Source organism: Hyalella azteca, unplaced genomic scaffold (genome assembly GCF_000764305.2).
Source record: "Hyalella azteca isolate HAZT.00-mixed unplaced genomic scaffold, Hazt_2.0.2 contig10021, whole genome shotgun sequence".
Lineage (NCBI taxonomy): Eukaryota > Metazoa > Arthropoda > Malacostraca > Amphipoda > Hyalellidae > Hyalella > Hyalella azteca.
Window position 1 is genome coordinate 58,936 of NW_025940074.1, and position 20,274 is coordinate 79,209.

Below are 20,274 nucleotides of genomic sequence, written 5' to 3' on the forward strand. Positions count from 1 at the left end.
AATCTTTTGGGGGTAGGTAACTATAATGATGTGCAACAGAAAATCTTTTGATTCTTTCATTTTGAAGCCAGGAAGGTCATTTTGAAGCCAGGAAGGTCATTTTGAAGCCAGGAAGGTGCTGCAAGGCTCCATGTACATATGTAAATAAGCATGACTGACATTCACTCAATTGATAACTGGTGTCACATTTGTTATATTTGCTTCTAGTTTTAGCAAATTTGAGTCATCTGAATGTCTCTTTCAGGTGTCAAGTGTTAGGAAGGGTGTTGCACTAGTAACCCTTTCTCCTCCTGCACTATATCAGAAGACAGCTTATACTTGAGATTGTTTGCTCATACACGTCTTCTCTAAATTCCTACATAATCCTGCACCAAGCTTCACATTAACTGACCTCTCATAAGAAGGTTTTGACTGCCTTCCTATATTGAAAACGTCACAAGCCACAGGCTCTCAGACCCAACAGTCATCCTTTCCCCATGCCCAGGGGCTCTTAAGTCCACCCTGTGAGGACCAACAGCAAAAAAATAAGAAGTTCTCAGAGTATTATGCCTAATGTTGTTATATTGCCTTGTCATTATTAAGATCCATAGTACTTTTGATGCATGGCATATGTCTATGATACTATGTTTTAATTTACGCATTTGCATGATTCATGTATTGTTGACTTTGCACTTACAGGCTTCATAAACATTATAAGCAGAGAGTGCATCTTTCAAATTTTGGTTTTTGCTTAAAGACAGAAAAATTAATACTGGTACTAACAATACTAATGGTTCTAATTCATTTGTAAAGTCTCTTGAAATTTTTCAGACTTCTTCATCAAAAAGTAGCTTGGTGACAACACAACTTTTGCTCCAGGTTACACCAGCCATAAACAACACACAACACCCGTGCCACTACCTATGCAACCACCCACCTACACACAGACAAATAGTGCAAACCCCACACAGATACTACACCAACATACTAGATACAGTACCCCCACCCCAAGGCAACACCAGCACAAAAAAAAAACACTTACACACAATTATGACACTTAAGGCCCGTTTCTACTATGAGACTCTGCGCGACTGACGACTGAAAAACTGGCGTTTTCAGCCCAGACTGAAGCTGTCCGGACCATCAACACGGGCTCATCGGCGAATGAAGCAGTGTTCATTCTTTTGAGCCGCTCAAGCTGCTCATCTCGGGAGTGTCGCTTTGACTGCAGTCTGAGTAGATTGTGTGTGACTGTTGCTCCTACCTTATTTACACACAAGTACTGTTCATTTACTTTTCTTTGCAATGTCGCATGACGGAGACTGGAACAGAGATGTTACTGAGAGGCTTATTGAGTCTTTCGCCAGCAGAAATACTCCTACAAAGGTGAGTATCTTCGCGAGAAATTAATGGTGTTACTTTATCGAGGATGTAATAGAAAATATTCGTAGGCATTCGTAAATAACTGAAGAAATGGCTCTCTCTCGATGATAACTCTTGAAACAGTTGTCCATAACTACCTCTTGAAGACCTTTTCAACAGCCATTCTTTGCACCAAATCGATCTTTTTTTCCTCCTGCGCCTTTGCCTGCGCACAGTGACAACAGCTTAAAGCAAGAGCGTCAGTATGTTCCCTCTTCGAAGGCCAACGGGTAACTGAAATGTCGCGCGCGACAGAGCGGTAGTCCAGATGGCACGTCAGTCTCGATCCCAGCACAGGCGTGTAGTGGAAACGCGCATGCCAGTTTTCAAGTCCAGCCATGTGGCTTATTGGTCTCAGTCCAATCTCAATCCTTCAGAATCAGTCCCGTAGTGGAAACGGGCCTTTAGAACGCTGTAGCTGGCCAGCAACAACAAAGTCCTTGGGCACCCACCACCCGACATAAGCAGCACAGAAACACAGCTCTCTAGACTGGAGAGAGTACACCTAGCCAGGCTGCGCTGCAGCCACCACCCCTCACTACAAACATACGCAAACAGAATAGGCCAAGCAGACGCAGACACCTGCCCATCCTGCCAGAGAGCTCCCCACACAATCACTCACATTCTCCTGGAATGTCTGCTCTGGCAGGATCTCAGACAACACCACCATATAACCTCGACCCTACAGCTCTGGAGCGACCCCCTGTCGGTGGTGTCGTACTTGCGCGAGGGGGTCTCTTGTAAAAATGAGACCGGGGAACCACAACAACAACAACAACAACCAACTACAACATAGGCCCAAGCCCAGGACAGCCATCGCAGAGATGTGGTGATATAACTTAATCATCATTTAAGGCATGATCAGCAAAGCCCCCATGCATCATCTCTAGATGTGATGATGGTATGGATTGTAGAAAGGAGCATCCATGTTCATGATATTGTCCCCACTCTAAAATAATGTTGGCATTTTCATTTTTTTGTGAAGGTAGAAATATTTAATAGTATATTTTATATCTAAGTGATTGAATATCCCCAGCCTAAAATAAAATTGTTAGGTACCGTAAAATGGGGTAACTTAGACCGGCGGGGTAACTTAGACCACTTTTGGTTTTTTTTACAAAAAACCCCACAACTCAAAAACTATTTGACATAGAAAAATTTTGTCAATGGGCATTAAAGGCCTAATACTGAGGCTACATAACACAATAGAAAGATTTAAAAAGTTTGCAAAAGACTATGAGAGGCAGGAGCCAGCAATTTATGGTGAGTGAAGCTAGAGTATAGACCTGTATTTTGCATGTTTCAATTCAAGTTTAATTTAGCTAGTAAGAAAATGGCATCATTTATAAGAAAAAAAGTGGTCTAAGTTACCCCATTTTACGGTACTCCTGATATTGGGGCAAATTTCAGATGTAAGAAACTCATTTTATGTGCCAAAACTGTGAAGAACATGAAAATTTTCATTCAATTCTACATTTGGACAATGTTATACCATTCATATTTTTCAATCACACCTCATCTCCCTTCCCACCAACAGTCAAAGCTTTAATCCAGATGTTTTATTCTAGTCTTGTGACTATTTTCTTTATGTTTTGGTCTTTATTTAAAAACACAAACAAGTTAATGTTTTTATATTTTTCCAATTTTGCTTCTCTTTAACTTCACTTCTTGTTGTCTGTCTGCTACAAATCTTATAATCAATGTTTAACACACTTCTACCTTTCCAATGAATCTAAAATTTTGCATACTTGCATAAAATTGGAGGCAATGCATGATTCAATTGACAGAATAAATAATTTTGCAAAACTTAAATTTTTTTAATTTTGAAGATAAAATTTAAAAATTATTATTTTTATTGATTGATAATAAATTTAGAAATTCATTGTACATGTGTAACATCAGAGACACTGGATTCTTTAGAAGTGTTGTCTTTAAAAACTAATTTTTAAATGCATATTATTGTTGGTTTGTTTGTCTGTCTGCTACAAATCTTATAGTAATTGATATCTAACACACTTCTAGTTGTCCTATTGATCTGAAATTTTGCAGACTTGCATAAAGTCAGAGATAATACATTAATCAACAGACAGAATAAATAGTTTTGAAATTTTAATTTTTTATACCGGTACCTATATTATAAAATTTAAAAATCATTTTTATATTAAAAAATTTAAAATTTTGTATTTTTTATTATTAGAAAATAAAATCAGAAATTCATTATGTGCAACATCAGAGACAATGGATTCTTAGGAAGTATTGTCTTTAAAATAAATTTTTAAACACATATTATTAAATTTATAATTTTCATTATCTTTATACAAGAAAATCAGATTTCTAGCACATGCCTAATTATTATACACGCTTCAAGGCATCAAGGGTTGTAGCTACCACACAATTTTCCAGTTTATATAATAAGGTAACTTTTGGCAAGCTTCACTTGATGAAGATACTCTCTTAATATTTTTCAATTAGGCTATTAAATGGTCATGGCAGAAATATGTACAAATAATATGTTGTCATGGCAGAAATATGTACACATACTTTTTACCTGAAATAGAAAATAGCATTAAATTATGAAAAATATTTAAATTAAAACACTTTCACATGTACCATATAATTTTTACATCATAACTTATATGGAAATTAAAATGGAATATTGTTAGTGATTTTAGAAAACCAAACATTAAGATGACATCCAAAAAAGAAAAAAAAGTTATTGAGCATTGCAGCATAAGCTGTCTTTTTATAGTTCACTGTCAAAAACTTAGAAATAAAAGTTGTTTATTTGATGATAGGCTAGGCTATCAATACATTTATGATTTAGGTAGCTACACGTTTTTACACGTTATTTGTCAATGACAATAAATGGTATCCTTAGTATCCTTAGTATTTGTTTGGGACACAACAGTCCCAGGCCACGATGGATCGCCGCCTCTGATTATCGTTCATCCGCCCTCATTTGGGCCACCTGATGCACGATGCTGTTGCTTGCTTCTCGCCGCTGGTAGTGTTGCAGGGGAGGTACACAGTCTCCCCCTTCTCTCGTTGTGATATGTCTGAATCTTGAAGGTCTCGCTCTCGAAGTTTGGCACTATTCCGGTTATCATTTTCCATGTGTACAGAATGACATACCTCTCCCGTCTCCTCTGCAGTGAGTACAAATTCAGTCGCTGTAACCTCCCCCAGTAGTTAAAATTCTCCATCCCATACTAGGTATCATAACAAAAGAGCCAACAACTAAATGAAAACAAGCTAGTCAATGCAACTGATACTAGAATGCATGGTTTTTTTACAATCTGTCAATAGCATTCAACAGAAGAAAACTGGCTTATTTTAATTTAAAAGCGCAGGTACAAATTATATCATCACAAGAAATCGGAGACTCGGACAACTCGGTACGTAACCAAAAAAAAAAATCCAAACCTCGAATATGGCAAGCACTAGCGGTCTTGCATTATATTTACAGAGAACAGTGTAAAATTTGCTCAACAAATTATAAAAGAAAAGGAACAAATTATTATGTTGATATCAATAGGACGCGACACCGAGTTACAGAAACCAGTCCTCAGTCTCACGACTCCGAGCGCTCGCAGCCTTGACAAGGCGACCCACGAAAACAAAGACATTCGACGACTAATTGTCGATAACTTTCATGACTTAGTGATTAACAGTACAAATATATGCAAGAAATAGACATTATAAATAACTAAAAATAGTTCAAACTAACCTGTGAGTGAGTGGATATTGATAAAATACAGTAATTAAAAAGACACCCTAACCTCACTCGACAGCAACAGGGATGACAATGTTGGAACTTTTGCACTCCTCAATCTCTTGCACATATAGTGAAAGTCAATAGAAAAATAGTATATCGATCATTGCATGCTACGATAAGTATTAACATTGTGTTGGATGATAAGATGTTCCTTTATAATTCTCATCTTTGAATAACTCACGAGTTTTTCAAAATTATCAGCTAATTTTGTCTGCGTTAATTATGAATAATCTGCAACAACATTTTAGTTCAAGATTTTACGAAATGTCAAGTTGCTTACATCGTTAATGTAGTTCTAACTGAAATAAAACTCTAGAAAACCACGTCATTACCATGCTTTTTTATCATACTATTTTTTATTTCAATAGAAGATTTCATTGGATTTGTTTGCTCACTATTTTGTAGATACAAAAACAATATAGCTTTTCGCTTTCGTTGCGTGAATGAAGAAGCATAAGCCAAGGGGATTGGCTGCAAGTATGTCACGTGACGTTGCAGCCTTTCATCCAATGAAGAGGTAAGAATGTCAAATTTGCTAATGAGCTAGAATCAGAACTGAATGTTAGACTGTCCACCCAAAACACAGAGGAACTTAATTGAGTAATATATTTTTCAGCAGTTATCTGTCCTAAATAAATAGCAAAAGTGAATATAATGATTTTACATATTATGCCCCTAATCAAGTCGGCAAATATTCATTATATTTATAAGCATTTGCAATGACTTTTACATGATTGAAGAGTAAAAGTTTATTAGTTATTATTACCCGTTACATTCCCATGGAACATTTCAATAGCAATGCTGCGAGTGAAATTTATATATATATATCATGGAGGTTGAGACTAATCTTATGGCAAATGCCCAACATACCAGTCAGCTGGCAAAAATCAAACTACCTAGCTTTCTTCAGTGTTTCAGTCGATACACTTGAATTGTAGTGAAATTTACAACTTTTCTTTCCGGTGATTTTTTTCATGGGTGATTTATCGACAAGCACCACAAGTTTTGTGCTTATCAGATCCCACCACTAAGAAATTATTTGGTTGCTTGCATGCCGAAAAAAGATTTTTAAGTAGTTGACTACGCTAAAGAAAAATTATTGCAGTTTTAGTTGACTGGTGGCCCACTAATTAATTGACTGACGGTTCATTAAGTGGTTAACCAAGGGTTCACTAAGTAGTTGACTGACGGTCCACTAATTAGTTGACTGACGGTTCACTAAGTAGTTGCCTAAGAAGATGCTCAATCTGAAGCTCCCTCGCCATGCACGCTATCAGCACCCAGTGCAGCACAGGCCTGCTGGTCTCAACAGCTCGTCTTTTACTCAAGTTGATGCTCTTTTCCTCTCGTTTCATTCTAGTCTATTCAGCTCACGTGGTGTCAAGTTGATGCTCTTTTCCTCTCGTTTCATTCTCGTCTATTCAACTCGCGTGGTGTCAAGTTGATGCTCTTTTCCTCTCGTTCAAACAAATAACGTAGAATTATAATTAGAATAGACTGGAATGAAACAATTTTCGGCATTAACTACAGAGATATAGTATTTCACAGCAATATAATACCTAATTAAATGTATCTTTTATCCATCTCTATTCATAAAAATATTCAATAGATCCGTAGTTCTAAAACTGTCTGTATATCCATTCGTTAAAATAGTAAAACGCAGGAAAACTGCATGATAACACCATAAATGCTAGAGGCTTGCATTGAGATAATATATGTAAATTATGCAAATAAATATTCAAATTACCAATAACAACGTGAAAGAACAAAGAACACTATTTAATGATGAAAAACATATATGTTACTATATTTTAAATTAACTTTATATATAAAAATACCAACTTGAAGCGTATAATATATCAATTTAAGATAATATTTTAAATTGTGGTTTGACCTGAAAATTGCAATAATTTAACCTAAGCGTACGGTCCGCGTTATTTTTTCTGTTTGGTTATATGCGGCCCACCTCTGCTCTCATATTTTTTATTACTTTACATAATTCTAATGTAGCGAAGTGTTCGAAATATTCTTCAACACTCTTGAATATTTTACATTTTTTGGTGCATCAAAATCGTCACTTTCGTACACGTCTAGCGTCTCTTTTGGCCATTAAACGCTTTTTGAGTTATGGTTATGTTAGTTGGGATACGGGAGTGTGGTAGTTGTGATACGGGAGTGTGGTAGTTGAGGTAGTTGGGATACGGGAGTGTGGTAGTTGGGATACGGGAGTGTTGTAGTTGGGATACGGGAGTGTGGTAGTTGTGATACGGGAGTGTGGTAGTTGGGATACGGGAGTGTGGTAGTTGGGATACGGGAGTGTGGTGGTTGTGATACGGGAGTGTGGTAGTTGTGATACGGGAGTGTGGTGGTTGGGATACGGGAGTGTGGTGGTTGGGATCCGGGAGTGTGGTAGTTGGGATACGGGAGTGTGGTAGTTGTAATGCGGGAGTGTGGGGTTGCTGATATGCGTGTACAAAACGTAGTTCAGGGACGAATTATCAAGTTGTGAATTTAATTCTAAGTTAGGGTGTTGAGAAAATTAGGAATGTTGTTTAATGCGATGAGGTATGTGCAACGCGAGCGTTGTTTACATCGAGCAGTATACGTAGGAGTCCAGGTGAGCCTATCGGGAGTGAAATCAGTCCAGAAATTCAGCGTCATGCAAGGGTCAGCGATTGCGATGTATGTAAGGAGCGTAATTAAGCTGACGTCAGAGGGATCTTGTGTCTTGGTTCTCCTGAAGTCAGTCATGGTCAGGGCGCTCGGTCTGGTGAGGGCGCACGGTCTGCACTCCAGGAACGTCGTGACGACAGCGGCCATATGACGTTTTCAAACAATACCGGTCGCGGAAACATCGACTCGTCGATACAGTTACGATTCCTATAGAAACATCTAGAACTGACCATCACGACTTTGCAACATTTCTGTACGGCCAACAACAATCCGGCGGCCACGCCGGCCCTTATTAAATTGCACGACAACAAGCGAAGCAACCAGACGCGCAGCGATTAGACAGCCGGTAATCCATTCAAGTAATGTCGAAAGTACTGTCAGACACAGCAGCAGCAGTAGTACGGCCACGACCTGACAGCAATGTCACTAAAATGAAAACCATCAAAGCTATTCCGAAGCTCGGCCGTTTACACTTCTTCCGAACTTGAGACGTCTTCCGAAGATGCGAGAGGACAGCTATAAAACGAATGTCACTGTGCGATTACTTAAAACAAACGATCATAATTATGGCAGAAGACTTTCGTGATCGAAAACTCTGGTGATGGTCATGTGCTCGAGCAGCAATGAACAGGAACATTAATTCATGAATATAGAAGTTATCATCATATCGAGATACCTACCCCAGCAGGCTTCTGACGTTGAAACAACGTCGCTTATTGATTGATTTCAGGTTTAAATGTTGATCAGATAAAACTTGAAGAAAAATGAAGTGGAAATGGAATTAACACTGCAATAGACGTTGAACAAACTTATTTCAACATCGAAGCAACGCTGATCTTGGTTTATTGAAATTTGATCTATCCCCCAACGGCTATTCTACGTTGAAACGAGATCAAAATTCAGGTTGTTATTCGTTCAATCATTTTCGGGGAGAGCTTTGCAACAGACAGCATGCATTGACATTCTAAATTTTTTGCATTCATCAACAGATGTTACATCACTGGTAACGCAGCTCATATTAAGCATTTAAAAAACCTTTCCGCGGGACAGATATCGTTTTATAATTTTCAACACTAGCTTTCTAACACAAGGCACAGATTTAAAGTCTAAAATTAGTTTGGTTTAAAATAGACATCATTACATCATTTTTGCCGATAGCTCGATGGCAGAGAGCAGAGCTTGTGGCCGGTGCTGGCTACGCTAGCAGAGCTCGGCTATTTTGGCAGAGGTTCGTGTAGCTGCATCGGCACTGAAGGCGGCCACCGCAGCACCAAGGTTAGTTGCGACGCACGGCCGGCGGGGTGACTGCGTTGCGCTAGCGCTGCTAGGCTGCACTAAACAACAAAGCTGTACATCAAATATAAGTCATTAGTACGAACGAATATTTCGAGTTTAGTTCGTCGACCCGCTAGGGTTGCAGAGTGACATGATTTTTTAGAGCGCCAGGGTGGCTAAGATAACAGCTCGTGACAAACAGGCAAATAATACGTGATATAATACAGGCAAGCAAATAATACGTGATAGAAAACGAATGCAACTAATTGCAGTGAAGTTTATCAGGCGTGCAAAGTTCAGTGTTTGAAGTTTAGGTGGAGAGTGATGAATATATTATTGAACCACATAACAGCATCAATGGAGTTTATATGACCTGTTTTAATAAAGTAAATAGTGAATTAGTAGCTAAATTTTTCAAATTAATTATATACATTAATTACATTGAATATTGAAATTCGAGTGGAAGTACTCTATTATATTCATTCTAATTATTTAACGGAAGAGAAATTTGTCCCATCAATGTTTGACTGTTAGGTTTGATTTATGTCGTCGTTTTGGATGCTTATTATGACGCTAAATAAATACAGGGAAGAACATATATAAATCGACTCCCTGCACTCAACTGTGGTCGATTTTGTCAATTTGACCGAAGTGAAGTGTGACGAATTTTCATGTACAGTCAGCAGTAAGAGAGCAAGGTGCATGGGTGTAGTATTTGCATGCATACAATTTGTAGGCCAAATTACCTTCGCAATTGCAGGGAAGATGACCCGATTAAAAAATATTCCCTTTTTCAATGATATTTCGATACAGAGTTTTTGAATGAAATTTACAGCTTTTTTGTTAAATTATACCCTGTGTTTATTTTCTTCAGTGGTAGAGCCTAGGTAACGAGTGATCTTGCAGGAACGTCAGGATGAGGCTGAGTCACCATGATGATGTTGGTGCTTGTGATGTTGATGCTAAATTCCACACTGGACAAGCCAGAGGGTGGAATAAGAATACAGTGCAGTGCATCAAACAGAAGGTGGAGTGCACCAGGACTTCTCGCAAATGTACTAAGTTCATTTTAGGCATGTGCATAGTTTTGATGCTGCTCTTGACGTCTGTGAGTGCCGTCTCAGGCAAGAAAGATGACGTTATTCAGGATGTGACAGCCAAGCAGTTGGATGACATGCTGGAAGAGAGTGATTACGTTGCCGTCTATTGGTGTGAGTTGAGTGAATTGCGAAATTTTGATTAATCTAACTAAAATTAACCTACATTATATACCTTAATTAGATCTACTTAAAGCTAACTCTATTATAACCTACTGTAACCTAACATAACGTAAGTAACATAAATCAGGCATAACATAACACACGTTAACCTGACATAACGTTTACTATATTAACTTAGCAGAGGAAGTATATCTTTTACTAGCCTAGTGATGCATTGCTTATGACTTATATGATACCGACCAGCATTGTTAGTGTAACATACTCGTAAGACGAACGCCATCTCTGACACTAGAGTGACCACCTCACAGTCTTCGCCGCACTGCCATGCGTACCGTTCATCTACATATTTGACAAGAGGAAAAGATTTCTGGTATCATCTGAAAAACTCAGGCTTTCTATGCATTATTGTAGTGCAAGTGTACGTATTTCTGATCATTATCGTGTGTGTTAAGTGTAGTGGTATTACGGTCACTAGGATTAGTGCAGCTAGTGAAGCTACACTAATCTAGCCTCCGCCAACGAAGCTTCGTTGGCGGAGGCATGGCTGACTAAATTATCTTGCACGCGAATAATTTCATCAACGAGAAAGAGTTCGATGGTGCAACATGTAACGACAGGTGCTGGCACCATCACACGTCACAGGTGCAGGTCACCTAGTCACGTCACAGGTGCAGGTCACCTAGTCACGTCACAGGTGCAGGTCACCTAGTCACGTCACAGGTTTAGGTCACCTAGTCACGTCACAGGTGCAGGTCTCCTAGTCACGTCACAGGTGCAGGTCACCTAGTCACGTCACAGGTGCAGGTCACCTANGGGGGAGGAGATGGAGGGGGAGGGGGCATCCGTCAAGGGGATAAAGCTAGGGAGATAAGCAAAAAAAATAATGCGGAATCCACCCCTTTAAAAAATACCACGTCGCAGGAAAAGACTGACGTGCGCAGGCGGTTCAATTGCGGCTAGATTTAAATGCGCATAGCTAACTTGGTGGAAGTATTATGAAGACAAGTGCTTCCGGTAACTTTGAAAACACCAATAAAATGAAAACTTGATATCTCAATTTAAAGGTTTAATGAAATATGAGATTCGACTTTGCCTTCAGTGGAAAATTAATTAGAATCAATTACTTGGTCTCATTTAGCCCTCAAACATGTTGATTTTTGTGGAACTTGCGATTCCTCAACGATTCCTAGAAATGAACAGTCATTATGTTGAGCATACACAATTTATTTAATAGTTTAACAGTCTGTCTTTGTTAATAAAACACTTGAATAGTCCGTCAGATCTTAATGTTCAATGTTGACCTTGTTGAAGGATCTGGTCCTCTAGTCTATTATAAGTAACTTAAAAATATCGAGTATTTACCGGAGATTGTTTTTATAGTAAACCAAATGTTAGGATCACATACCGTAGAGTTTACTGTACAATGTTTTATATTAATATACGTACAAATACATACTTCTTATTTCACATGAGCAAACGAACTAATCGAACCAATCATAAAGACACGACCCTATTTTCTGATGGGTAGTGAATAACATCGTCATTCTTTAATCAAGAATTTTCGTCCAAATAACTAGCGATCAGATTCGGGAACGAAAACTTCACATTCCATCCTAATATTCATTATGCACAATTATACAACGGGTTTCAATGTATCGTATTGATTTAAAAAATAAAAACGGACGCATTTTTACACTATTTGATGAAAAAATACCAGTAAATACTGAAGAACAGCCAGCCCTGGTAAATTATCATCAGTAATCTATGGCCACACTTCCTGATATAGACTATGTCACCTGAGCGCGCTACGCCCCTCCTCCCTTATTAGCGTCCACTGGTGAGTCATGCAGCGTCCCATGACCGTCCACTGGTGAGTCATGCAGCGTCCCATGACAGTCCACTGCTGAGTCATGCAGCGTCCCATGACCGTCCACTGGTGAGTCATGCAGCGTCCCATGACAGTCCACTGGTGAGTCATGCAGCGTCCCATGACCGTCCACTGGTGAGTCATGCAATCCCATGACCGTCCACTGCTGAGTCATGCAGCGTCCCATGACCGTCCACTGCTGAGTCATGCGGCGTCCCGCCTTTCGTGTACCGTGTTATTGGTTCTACCCGTATTTCGTCCACCGTGTTTCTTGATCTACCTGCCCATCGTTCACTGTATTTTTGACAGCTCCTATCCTTCGTCCTCTTCATTGCTAGAATTAATAAATGGAATCTTTCGTTGGCTTCTGAGACTCAACATTGTAATGAGACTCTCAATTTTAATGAGACTCTCAATTATAATGAGACTCTCAATTGTAATGTGAGACTCTCAATAATAATGAGACTCTCAATTATAATGAGACTCGCAATTACGTATAACGAGACTCTCAATTATAATAAGACGCTCAGTTATAATGAGAGTCTCAATTGTAATGAGACTCTCAATTGTAATGAGACCAATGTAATGAGACTCGCATCAGTCCTGCAGTGAACTAGTGTACAGTTCACGTCCGAGATTTCAATTTAACTGAAGAGAGCGGCAGACCCATCGACTCGGAGCCTCTGCTTGTTGACGACTTGCGCATCATAAGAAAACGAACAGACGACAGTTCTGTTAAAAACCTGTCAACAACAGGCGCTTCTGTCAACAGCAGGTGACCCGGTCACAAGCAGGCGCCTCTGTCACCAACAGACGTCTCTGTCAACAAGAAGGATGTGTCTCTCGTCGATGCGACAGATCTTCTAGCTATTAGGTAATCCTCATGATCGCTCTCTCATTTTGGATTCGACCCGTACCTACAAAATTGACAGGACTGACAAGATTAGCTGATAACTGAGGTTGCTAGAAAAACGATAACAGAGGTAGCTAGAAAAAAATCTGGTGCTTGATAAAAACGTAGGTTGGCAGGGGTGTGGGACAACCAGGCTTGACTATTATGATGTTGGCGTCAATATAGGCCTAAGGACTGTCTAGAATGATATACATAGTGGCAAGACAGCCCATATTGCATTTGCGAATTGCGCGTCTTGTAGACAAGAAGGAACTCGTGTTCTTTCAAAATATTGTCAATGCGAACAATATTTTATCAAAATCTCAATTGCCTTACGCCCCTTGTGCTTAATTAGATCTCGTGCCCCATCTAATTAGCATACGTGCTCCTCCTGCTTAGCACTCTGACCCCTCTTGGTTAGCACTCGTTCCTCTCCTGCTTAGCATTAATCGAGCCACTGACCGTGAGTCACAGAGCGAGAATAGCGAGAAAAACTTGAGCTTCAGACAACAGGAAGCGCTTTGTCGGTAGACTGTATCCGGGCTGTGGCTAGCAACGCATTACTGTAGATTTGTCGGTAGACTGTACTCGGGCTGTGGCTGGCAACGCGTTAATGTAGATTTGTCGGTAGACTGTACTCGGGCAGTGGCTGGCAACGCGTTAGTGTAGATTTGTCGGTAGACTGTACTCGGGCTGTGGCTAGCAACGCGTTACTGTAGATTTGTCGGTAGACTGTACTCGGGCTGTGGCTAGCAACGCGTTACTTGCTGTAAAGTCTAATAAATATCTTCCTTCTATTTTATATTTAAAATCACATTCTCGGTGTCTAACTTGTAGTCTAGCAAGCAACCATGCAAATTTCAATGTCTCTTGCTGTAATTAAACGCGAGGAATTTTAATCCCAAGCAAAGCAAACAAAGAAAGCACAAATGCCAGCAGTTGTACTGCCAACACCCCTGCTGAGCGTCTACTGATCTTCTGGCCTCTTCAGTTTCTTGTGTTGTTTCAGGTCATGTGTTGAATAGAGAGAAGAATCAACGATAAAAATTAAATTTGTTTTGTTAAATATTATAAGAGGTCACTGACATGACTGCTGCCACGCGTGCACTGCAGTTGTCATGCCAAGACGCTGTGGCTTGTTTATGGTCTTCATAAATCGGGTAGTCTCGATACGATGACAGTTATAAGACTTGCTCAAACGCCTGTCGTATCCAGAATTAGCTTTAGTTTAAAGTAATTTTGATTTTTTGCGTCGTTCGAATAACAGGAAAAATGATCATCATACTTTTACCGAATTAAAATTTTACGGGGAATTTGAAAAATGAAGCGTCGTTTAACCGGTAGGTTAAACATTCGGAGCTTAACTACATTTTAAACTTGCTCTTCGTGCTCGACATTCTGACGTACACGTGTTATAAACAACTCGCAGTAAACAACTTCCGATAAGTCTTGAGGGTAGAAGGGTATACATACACACGATGAAAGATGCATGAGAAAGTCGAACTAAAGATTCGGCTTTCTCATGCTCTTTCTCTTCGGCTCAAAAAGTTTACCCACAGGCTAAAACCCTGAAGGGACCAATTTTAAGCCTTGGTGAGACACTATATGGTTTACTCATGAGGTCAGATTTTATATACGTACATCTGTGTAACATAGATATATTTTCTTAAAAATTACGATAAATTTTTTAAATTATGAAATAAATGAAATTAATTTCTCGATAAAATCGTGAAGGTATAACGGAGATCTAAGATGACGTGAGATTCGGGGCAGCGGTGAAGCACCGAAAGAAGTGTGCTTGCTATAATGGCCGTCATACGTCAGAACTTAGAGACAGGACCAGAATTAGTGTGACGGAGTTATGGATAGCGAGACACACAGTGACATTCTCAATGTTGTGACGTCACGATGGCTGACGTTGATACAGATATCGTGAACCATAATCGCATTGCTATGTCGTATTTCCACAATGGCTGACAGTGACATAATATTGTAAGTCATAATGGCATTGTCATGTCATATTTCCACGATTTCTGACAGTGACATGGATAGTGGATACGCCAGCAACAATTTCATTAAGCATTAATAATGTAGAACCTACACAATGGCTGACCGTGGATATGTACAGGGTCCTTCAAAAAAAAAGTATCTGATTTCAATAGGCTTTTGCAAAACTCATACGACACATACAGAACAATTAATTTTATTTGTGAATAGCTTATTTGATGCCATTTTATATCATTTAGTACACTTTACTTGGTTCTGAAAATTATGTCTGATAAATGATGTCCCCCATTGTTAAGACATTCACGCTTTCCCTGAAGTTGCCCATAGCTCTTCGTGTAACTTCCCTTGGAATGGCTGCCACTTCCTGCCTAATGGCATGTTTTAGTTCTTGCAGATTTCTGGGACGATGTTTGTACACTTCAGCCTTTAGGTAGCCCCACAGAAAGACTCACACTGCTCGCCGGTCCATGGAAATGTTAAGAGAGTTGTTTTCTGAACGTCTTGTGTCTTTAAGAGGAGACATTTCCTAGCCCCCACGGTCACCCGACTTATCACCTTGAGATTTCTTTCTGTGGGGCTACCTAAAGGCTGAAGTGTACAAATATCGTCCCAGAAATCTGCAAGAACTAAAACATGCCATTAGGCAGGAAGTGGCAGCCATTCCAAGGGAAGTTACACGAAGAGCTATGGGCAACTTCAGGGAAAGACTTCGTGAATGTCTTAACAATGGGAACTTCAGGGAAAGACTTCCTGAATGTCTTAACAATGGGGGACATCATTTATCAAACATAATTTTCAAAATCAAGTAAAGTGTACTAAGTGATATAAAATGGCATCAAATAAGCTATTCACAAATAAAATTAATTGTTCTGTATGTGTCGTATGAGTTTTGCAAAAGCCTATTGAAATCAGATACTTTTTTTTGAAGGACCCTGTATATAGCGAGCCACAATGGAATTACTATGTCATATCTACACAAAGGCTAACAGGTATGGAGAGCGTGAACCGTAACAGCATTTTCTTATAAGAGGTCGCCCCTGGGGCTGACAGAAGCGAGGATAATGTAACCAATATATTTTGGATATTGTTTCGGAGCGACCGCTGACATCGGTAAGATTGGCGAGCGTCAGAGTGAAGTTCTGAGCGTCTTGAGCTCTAATTGGCACGTCCTCAGTGGCGAAAATTTACGAAAACTTACGAAAATATTTTCAAGATTGCGAAAATCATAATGAATAATGAATTGTGTATCCTAACACAATTCATTATTATATAAATAAATGAGAATAAATTCAATAAAACTGCCTTAGGGAAAATTTTGCCGTCTCGGTTCTAATATTGTACTTTATTGAAGGAGCTGCTTAGCTTCATTAGGTTTGGAATACTTTGAAAAACATAGTTATACATAACAAACGAACTTCATTTAATGATATTGATAAAATACATCTCAAAGTTTTTATCCATGATGAAAATAAGGATGCGAAAGGCTTGAATAAGACTATATTTGTTGTCCGATGCAAGGTTTCTGAAGAAGCCGATTGAAGATTGTTGGTATGCATGAGAACAAAATATGCTGATCGATTGAAATCATGAAATGAAAATTACCGCAACTGAAAGTTCAGAATGCATTGCAACAAACGCTGCAACAGACATTGCAACAAACGCTGCAACAGACATTGTAACAAACGCTGCAGCAGACATTGCAACAAACGCTGCAACAGAACATTGCAACAAACGCTGCAGCAGACATTGCAACAAACGCTGCAGCAGACATTGCAACAAACACTGCAGCAGACATTGCAACAAACGCTGCAACAAACATTGCAACAAACGCTGCGGCAGACATTGCAACAAACGCTGCAGCAGACATTGCAACAAACGCTGCGGCAGACATTGCAACAAACGCTGCAACAGACATTGCAACAAACGCTACTACAGACATTGCAACAAACGCTACAACAGACATTGCAACAAACGCTGCGGCAGACATTAGACTGAGCCGCGCAAGAATCTCGCTGGTCGTAACTAAGCGTGCACGACGCTTGCTATCCAAAACAAGTGAGGTTTCATTTATGATTTTTATTATAAGCTAAATACAAGCAACTTAACACAATCATTTTGAGAGCATTTTGAAGAATAAATACATTTCAATTTAATAACATTAAAAGTAAGTCAAACTTGAAATACAATTTAATCATAGCCACTTGCCAATATATGAATGCACTCACGAAATACCCACAAAATGGTAAAACTATGCTTGATCACGCATGGCTTCCTGATGATCAAAAGTAATTGAGAAATATCTGTCGAATTATCGTACCTGAGTAATTGGTAAGCAATTGTCCAGGAAATAAATGCTAAAATAGCGCATCTGCTTCGCTGGTTAGTAATTATTTTATAAGTAAACGTGCATCAATACAGAGGAGTTCCGTTGTCAGTTCCAATTTTAGGATAAATGACCGGGTAATTAACGGAACACAATGTGTGGTTTGCACTCGGTCGTGAAATAACCATGAAAACAACAGAGCTGCGTGTTTGATTTTGTGCATCAAATTACAAAGAAAATAACGGTGTTTCTCGTTAGGTTGACATGCGACCATTTATTTAGCGCAGATGCGTGATCGTAATGAACCCCATTTATTTGTGCTCAGAATGTATTTCGGTCTCGTCTCTGCCATGCACTGCATGCGACTCAATGAACTGCGAGGCTGCATTGCGCGCTGAAGTGACTTACGGTGACAGGAGTTGGGCAACAGGCCGCCTGACTCACGCTTACTTATCATACTCCTTTGAAGGTTAAAATATTAACACAAAGAGTAAAAAAATATAACATCGCAATGAAACATTCCTGCCAAGTGTCTTTACTCACTATACCAGCTCGAAATAAGCATGTGGATGGCGTAGTTCTTACTGAAGAACAATAATAGTTTTAACGCCAAGAACAATACCTCATTAGCGAGGTGCTCTTCAAAGGCTTGTTTCGTTTAGCAACTTTACCTGAACACCAAGTTATAGAGAAAGATGTTTCTCATGTTATACTTAGAATGACACTGAGGAAAGCTACGACTCATACGTGTTACATAAATTCATTGACGTTCACTCAATACTCTGCTGCTGATCTATTACATTCAATTTATAACACAGATTTGAGAACGACTTTGATGCCTTTTTGAATGCTTGCATCAGGGTGGGCAAGGTGGCCCAGTGGTTAAATTTCAGAGTACCAAGATTGGAGCAGGGAAGCGCGGGTTCGATCCCAGCTCTGTGCGCCAGTTTCTGGTCAGAATCGGCGAGGAGGCCAGGCGGAAAGCAGAATTGTACGTAGCAGTGAGTTGCGAGTTTGAGACCGCAACGAGCTGTACCTGCGTGTTATGCGATGTTAAGAATCGGCTACAGGCCTACGGCCAAGTAAACGCTGAAATATAAGATATTTCAAGACTTGGGCCCATATTAGCTTAGGCATTTTTCGTATCGCGTCTGAAAGTGTACGTTCCGATGAATATAGTGAACGTTCCAATAAAGGCTGGAAATTTCTTTTCAGTTTTCTAAATCAAAATCAAACTTCTAAAAATTACTCACATTATCAAAAATAAATTTTTACACAGTACAGCATACATTCAAGTATTGAAAATTAAAAACTTAGAAGCATAATGCATTTAAGTGTTTAAAGTTTAGTATCTGATTTGTCTTTATATTTATAATAAGATTTGTTATTATAAATATAATATAATATAGTATAAATAATATAATATAAATAATAATATATAAATATGTTATATATTATTGTATATTTGTTGCAGACAAGCGGAGTTGCCCGATCTGCGACAAGGTGCTGGCCGAGCTCGAGGACATCGATGACGACACAGCGCGCTTCGGCGTCCATCTCGTCAAGATCGCAGACAAGAAACTTGCCCGCAGCCACGGCGTCAAGAACTTCCCCGCCCTCACCTACTTCAGGAACTCTGAGCCCATCCACTACGAAGGTGCAGATATGAAACTCTTTGAGGCCTGAGAGTTAAGTACTTTAATTTATAAGGTGGAGGATTAAAGAGCTTTGCCTTCGTGGAGGGCCAGAAATTCGATATGTATGCACACCCTCCGACAGGCCTTAGCTCCGCCTAACGGAGGAACCACAAGTCACGGCTGCTTAGCTCAGTGATGGTATTCTACTCAAATTAGAATAAATAAATTCAGCATGAAAACTGAGTTGAACTTTGCGCTCTTCGAAGAAGAGTTTACAGCACCGTCTAACGAGAACATTTTGGTTATTTGGGCGAGGATGAAGCTTCTATAAATTATACCTTGGAGCACGAGACTATCTTGGCATTACATTTATCTGGTGCAGCACCTCGTTTAATTATTTAATTACTAAGTAACTGAATATGCGTAACAGAATCTGCAAAATTCTGAAGTCCGAAATGTTGTATTAGCCACTTTTTACTTTAATGCTTCCGCAATATAACATAACATATCATAGTGATGTCGGCGCTGAAGTGTAGGCCTGATGTGGCCTGTCGCCGATTCTTTTCCTTTTCGTGCCTTGTTCACAGAAGATCTAAACTCGTGTCATTTGACCGGATCTTTTCATGACTGGCGATAGTTTGAAGTAGCTACTAGACTTCCACCGGGTTCGATAAGGAGCTAGGCATTTCAAATCTGAACATATATTTTTCCATAGCTTTATCTAGTCTGTTCTTGAACGCGTTCATACTTGGAGCGCCAACGATGTCATCGGGGAGGCTGTTCCACATGTCGGTGATTCGAAGCGAGAAGAAATTTTGTCGCGTGGAGAAGTTGCAGCGCAATTTAGAGAAGTTGCAGCAGAAGTTGCAGGAGAAGTTGCAGCGCAATATAGAAAAATTAAACTTAAGGATTGTTTCTCTTTGCGTTTATTCGCATTGTGTTGCGTATATTAGCATTGTTTTCTCACTCAGTAAACCTTTTAGCGAAAAAATTCCATGGTTTTTCATTAATCCTGTCGCTTACAGATGGTGGTAAAATGCATTATTGTTTGTTCTATAGGAGACTTGATGGACGAAGGCAGCGTTCTAGAGTTCCTGACGAGCCTCGAGGCCATGGAACTGCCCGACCAGATCGAGGAGGTCAACGCCAAGATCCTCGACAAGGTAGTCGAGGAGCAGGAGTATGTCGCCGTCCTCTTCTGTGA

General features: G+C 39.5%; 3 protein-coding genes across 12 annotated transcripts in view; 1 reads left to right on the plus strand and 2 right to left on the minus strand.

Moving 5' to 3' along the window:
• LOC108674309 overlaps window positions 1-5,200 on the minus strand; it is a 32,874-nt gene extending 27,674 nt beyond the window's left edge. For all 3 annotated transcript variants that reach the window (XM_047882253.1, XM_047882255.1, XM_018162251.2), the window contains exon 1: window positions 5,129-5,200. The gene's annotated coding sequence lies outside the window, so the exon portion shown is untranslated. The remainder of the gene's footprint in view (window positions 1-5,128) is intronic.
• A 2,066-nt stretch (window positions 5,201-7,266) lies between these two features.
• LOC108674239 (putative uncharacterized protein YHR217C) lies at window positions 7,267-7,996 on the minus strand. Its single transcript, XM_018162177.1, has 2 exons — window positions 7,886-7,996; window positions 7,267-7,635 (listed from the first exon to the last, which is right to left on the minus strand). The coding sequence occupies exons 1-2, from the start codon at window positions 7,994-7,996 to the stop codon at window positions 7,267-7,269; spliced, it is 480 nt and encodes a 159-aa protein (XP_018017666.1).
• Window positions 7,997-9,977: 1,981 nt separating this feature from the next.
• The window catches only part of LOC108674456, a 39,720-nt gene continuing 29,423 nt past the window's right edge, over window positions 9,978-20,274 (plus strand). For 7 of the 8 annotated variants that reach the window (XM_018162440.2, XM_018162456.2, XM_018162448.2 and 4 more), the window contains exons 1-3: window positions 9,980-10,335; window positions 18,908-19,090; window positions 20,130-20,270. In XM_018162440.2, the coding sequence (XP_018017929.1) occupies window positions 10,041-10,335; window positions 18,908-19,090; window positions 20,130-20,270 (619 nt within the window). In that variant the 5' untranslated portion in view covers window positions 9,980-10,040. Of the gene's footprint in view, window positions 10,336-18,907; window positions 19,091-20,129; window positions 20,271-20,274 lie in introns of all 8 variants that reach the window. The other variant, XM_047882250.1, reaches the window with a different exon arrangement.